The sequence below is a fragment of the Sylvia atricapilla genome, chromosome 26 (genome assembly GCF_009819655.1).
Source record: "Sylvia atricapilla isolate bSylAtr1 chromosome 26, bSylAtr1.pri, whole genome shotgun sequence".
NCBI classification, from domain to species: domain Eukaryota; kingdom Metazoa; phylum Chordata; class Aves; order Passeriformes; family Sylviidae; genus Sylvia; species Sylvia atricapilla.
The window spans coordinates 268,453-272,965 of NC_089165.1; the positions used below are offsets into that span (position 1 = coordinate 268,453).

General features: G+C 50.5%; 1 protein-coding gene across 1 annotated transcript; it reads left to right on the forward strand.

Annotated features, from left to right (window-relative positions):
• Positions 1-1,865: 1,865 nt before the first annotated feature.
• TIMM13 (translocase of inner mitochondrial membrane 13) lies at positions 1,866-2,607 on the forward strand. The gene is made up of 3 exons (XM_066336083.1): positions 1,866-2,081; positions 2,223-2,291; positions 2,367-2,607. Exons 1-3 carry the CDS (start codon positions 1,956-1,958, stop codon positions 2,463-2,465), a joined length of 294 nt encoding a protein of 97 aa, XP_066192180.1. The 5' UTR covers positions 1,866-1,955; the 3' UTR covers positions 2,466-2,607.
• Positions 2,608-4,513: the final 1,906 nt, after the last annotated feature.

A 4,513-nucleotide genomic window follows, 5' to 3' on the forward strand; every position in this document is an offset into this window, starting at 1 on the left:
TGGTAGGATGCACTCCAGAAGCAAATGAATGCTTTCCTTAACCGTGACCAAGCGCTAGTGGGATGTGCTGTCCTCTGCTCAGTACCAACAAAAGCAGGGGGAAGAGTAGCAGGAGCTGGAGCAGAAAAAACCCTTCCCTTGCTTTCTCATCACCACTGCACTGAAGGGGTTTTTTAATTTAACCTACTTGACACTAAATAAGAATGAGAGCAGATACGTATCCCTGGCAGAGACGGATTCTTAGGGATGGACAGAAGTATTGCCACAAGCTGACACATTTGCCAGCTTGGCTCAACTTGCAGCCTACTTTTGAGTCTGTACTCTTTTTAAAATTGTCCCTTAGGTGGCTGTCCCGTGGTTAGCACTAGCTGATGATGCTTCTGTGGGGTGGTAGGAACGGCTTCTTCTTGAAGTGGGTAGATCTAAAGATGGGATGATATGGTTTGCAATATTCTGTGGGCTTGGGCTAGTGAAGATGAGCACAGTTTTGGCTTTAGCTCTGCTGTCATACTCAGTCCCCTCATGCCATCTCCTACCTGCACATGAGGTCTCACTGTGATAAATAGGTATGATTCCTGCTGACAAAATTGGAACAGTAATCAATATTTTAAAACAGTAGTTAAAATGTAACTTTTTAGGAGAAGTCTCCCCCCCTTTTCCTGCAAGTGTCTCCAGATGTTAAGTAAAAAGTAGGAGAACAGGAAAGAACCGAGATAAAAAGAGGCAAAACCTGGGAAAATTCCAGAAAAGTGGTAATTACATTAAATTTATTGCCTCTGTGTACCATGAAATTATTCGGATGTGCATGTATAGTATTTACTGACATAATATAGGCTTAGTACGCATGTGTAACCAATGGGTTCATTGGAAGGACGCAAGAGGAAGATGAGAGCCTTCATCCCTGCAACCCCTGAAAATGCAGAGACCCCTAAAAAGGGGATGGTGGAGTATGCATAGTGAAGGCAGAAATAGGCAGTGATGAGACCAGTGATGTAAATTGAAATAGGAGGAAATTGAAAATAGGAGGAAATAAAAGGTGACATACAGTATAAAAAGGTTAATTTTAAAGTGTCTTATTTGTACAGGGGACAGAAGACTAAGTCCTGCTCCATACCCCGCGGGAATGTATCCCGTGGTATAAATTTGCTTTTGTATTGTTATTTAGAACCAATGCTCAAATTAAGATTGCTGCTATATTTAATTTTGTCTGGAGGTTTGGGGTTTTGGGGAAGTTTTTTTTTTCTTTTCTTATTTTTTTTTTTGGATTAAAAATGAAGCAGCACACTCATTTATAACATCACCCTTGAAAAAGAGCTCCGTAGCCTTGTCCTCTCCAATTTGCTTCTACCTCGTCCCGCAGCATTCTTAATGGAGGGAAGTGTAATGGAGTTGAGGCAGACTTTAAGGGCATAGGCCTCTCACCCGAGTCACGTAAGGCAGAGGGAAGCCTCGAAGAACAGAAGGATGAATTCCAGAGAGATCCCAAAGGGGAGTTTCCGCAGAGATCCCAGCGGAGCTGGTGTTTCACCATGGAGTGCAGCTGGGCAGCGTTTGCGTCCCTGGTGATGCCGGTTTAAAGCCCCTTCCCGTTGCCTCAGTTGGTGGAGCTGCGCTGAACTCTGGTTACTCGAACGCTGCTCTGACCCGGGCCTGGCTCGGCCCCGGGGAGTCCCTTGGGAGCTCGCTCGGGGCCGCCTCCTCCGCGGCCGGCGGTGACACCAGGGCTCAGGGACACGGGCCACGAGTGGCGGCGGGATGGGTGTCCCCTGGCTGGGGACATCGCGGCGCGGCCCCGCGGAGGCGTCCCCCGGCCGAGGCGGCCCCCGGCTGAGGCGGAGCGCTCAGTCCCGCCCGGCGCGGGGGCGGAGGCGGCGCGGTGCCTGCCGGGAACCGCAGTCCCGGGCGCCGCCATTTCTCCTCCGGTAGCGCGGGGGTCCCGGGCGCGGTGACTGGGCATGGAGAGCGGCTTCGGCTCCGACTTCGGCTCCGGAGGAGGCGGCGGGGGGAAGCTGGACCCGGGGCTCATCATGGAGCAGGTGAAGGTGCAGATTGCCGTGGCCAACGCACAGGAGCTCTTGCAGGTCAGAAGGGGCGGCGGGGCCGAGTGGGGGTACTGGCTGGGTGCCGGTGCGGGCGGCAGGGGGCGGCCGGGCCGCCCCGCTCCCCTCGCAGCAGGGGCGGCGGCTGCGGGCCGCGGCCCTGCTCATGGGCTCTCTCCGCAGCGGATGACAGACAAGTGCTTTCGGAAGTGCATCGGGAAGCCCGGCGGCGCCCTAGACAACTCCGAGCAGGTGAGGACAGGCGGGAGAAGTGGGGACCCGAGGTCCTGTAGTTCGGGGCTGCCGCTGAGGTTCTGTGTCCCGCAGAAGTGCATCGCCATGTGCATGGACCGGTACATGGATTCCTGGAATACAGTTTCGCGAGCCTACAATTCTCGGCTGCAGCGGGAGAGAGCCAACATGTGACGCCTGCGCCTGCAGGCCTCCAGGCCGAGGGGGACCATGTGGGGAAGGGACGAGCGGCCAATCCAGGTGGTTAAGGGTGAATCCTGCTTCCTTCTCAGCCCCTGTCATAGCGGAGCAATAAAACCTCGCTGAACCTTTTGCATGCATTGGCTTTTATTAGCACCAGCGCCAGGAGGGAGTGATTTTTCTTTTTTTTTCCATGAGCTGTTCGATTTACTTCTTGCCCTTCCCAATTGTCCAGGCTGACCCAAGGCATTTTATCAGTCCCTGCTGAAAGGGCTGTGACACGCAATGAAAACGGGCCAAGCCAAGCCAGCAACACAGTATCCTTGCTTGGGATTCCAGTGTCGACCTATCTGTAAGGTAGTTACCCAGTCCCTTTTCATTAGTGGAAGAGCTGCAAGAAGATTCTCCTCATGCCACCTTGGCTTTTTCATCCCTTTTATCTGTATAGTGCTATGTGGGGCTATCTCTGGGCTTGTAGGCTTTGACTCAGCTCAAGTACAGCGTTGGGGAGCAGGACAGCCTCTCAAATAGTTGTATGAGCACGGCTAGGAATGAACAGGTTGGGAAGTACTTAGGTTCTTTATAGAATAATGTGTGTTATGTGGCTGTGATACTCTAGTTTCTGGTTTGGCTCTGGCACAGATGTTCTATCTTGGGGCCTACATCCTAAGCATAATTTTTTGATGGAGGAGCATGTCTGCGACAGGGGATGTGGGTCTGCTTTGGGGCACAACACTATTGTTTTCTGCTTACATACTGCTCCTGGAAAGGTGGGTTCATGCTGTGTGGTCAGCAGTGGATACAAGAGCTGGAAGAGGAGTATTGGAGATAGCCAGTGGCCATGCAGTGAGTTTTTTTAATCCTTTCTTTTGAAGCTCTTCTGTATTTTATAAAAGATTTCATGGTTTGCTGGACACAGAGACAGACTGGAAGAATGACATCTCCATACCTGCTAGGATGTTCAGAGGGATGTGATAGAACCTGAAGTGTTTTCACACAAGGTAAACTGTGAGGAGATATTTGGGTATTTGGACTTACTGTAACTGGAGTTTCCAGACTGTCAAAATGACCATTTGAAAATAAAGTATTTTCAGATATATTTGCTTAGGGGGCTTTTTACTTTTCTTTATGGCTGTATGAATTTTGTGCCACTGGCTCTGCAGCAGTCCCATTTCATTCATGGGAGCATCCCACAGGTGTTCCAGCCATGAATCTGAACCCATCTGGAGCTGAGCCATGCCTGGAAGCCAGGTCTCTCACCTAGCTGGTGCTATGTCTGGGAAGGTTGTAGATCTTGCTGCCAGCTGGATTGGGATGGAAGAAACCTCTTTCTATGCCCAGATGCAGACCTTAAAGCACCAAAAATGAGGAGGGGGTTTGGGCTAGGAGCAGCCATTTGGTTTTGGTGGCTGAATCAATGGGGACATGTCTAAGTCTGCTCTGCCCAAGACTTGGCACATGAGCTCTGCTGCAGTTCTTTGCTTGCGAACAAAGTTGTCTCTGTATCTTACGCTGGCTGGTAGGACCTGACAAGTATACTTTGCATCACTATCTCATCACTTTAAATTTTTCCTACCTAGCTTAGCTAGACAGTTGTCCGTGTAGCCATGCCTTAATCTTTGCTGGTTTAATCACCTGTCACCTAATGCAAAAGGAGCTGCAGGAGGGTGTGTGAGAAGCCCCTCCTAATAGTCTGCTATAGTCTGCCTGTGCAGTTTGAACTCCCAAGTGTTCTAGTCCTGAATTCTCTTGGGATCAAATAGTGAGCCAGGAGCTTATCCCTGAGTTCTCTAGTAGCACACACTAATTGGAAACAGCATCACATCCTCCCCAAAAGCCACTGCACAGCCCAACAGCTCCATCAAGTCAGTGAGGTCTGAAGCTTTTGCAGGGGCTTTGAGCTGGGGTAAAGATCACAAAGGTGTGTTGGCTTGGCTTTGGGATGACAGCTCATAGGCAGAGGTCAGCCAAACTCCATTAATCTTTGGCAGATGTTTCCAACACCAATCCAACTAGAAAGGTCGTGTTTTAATGCACAGTAT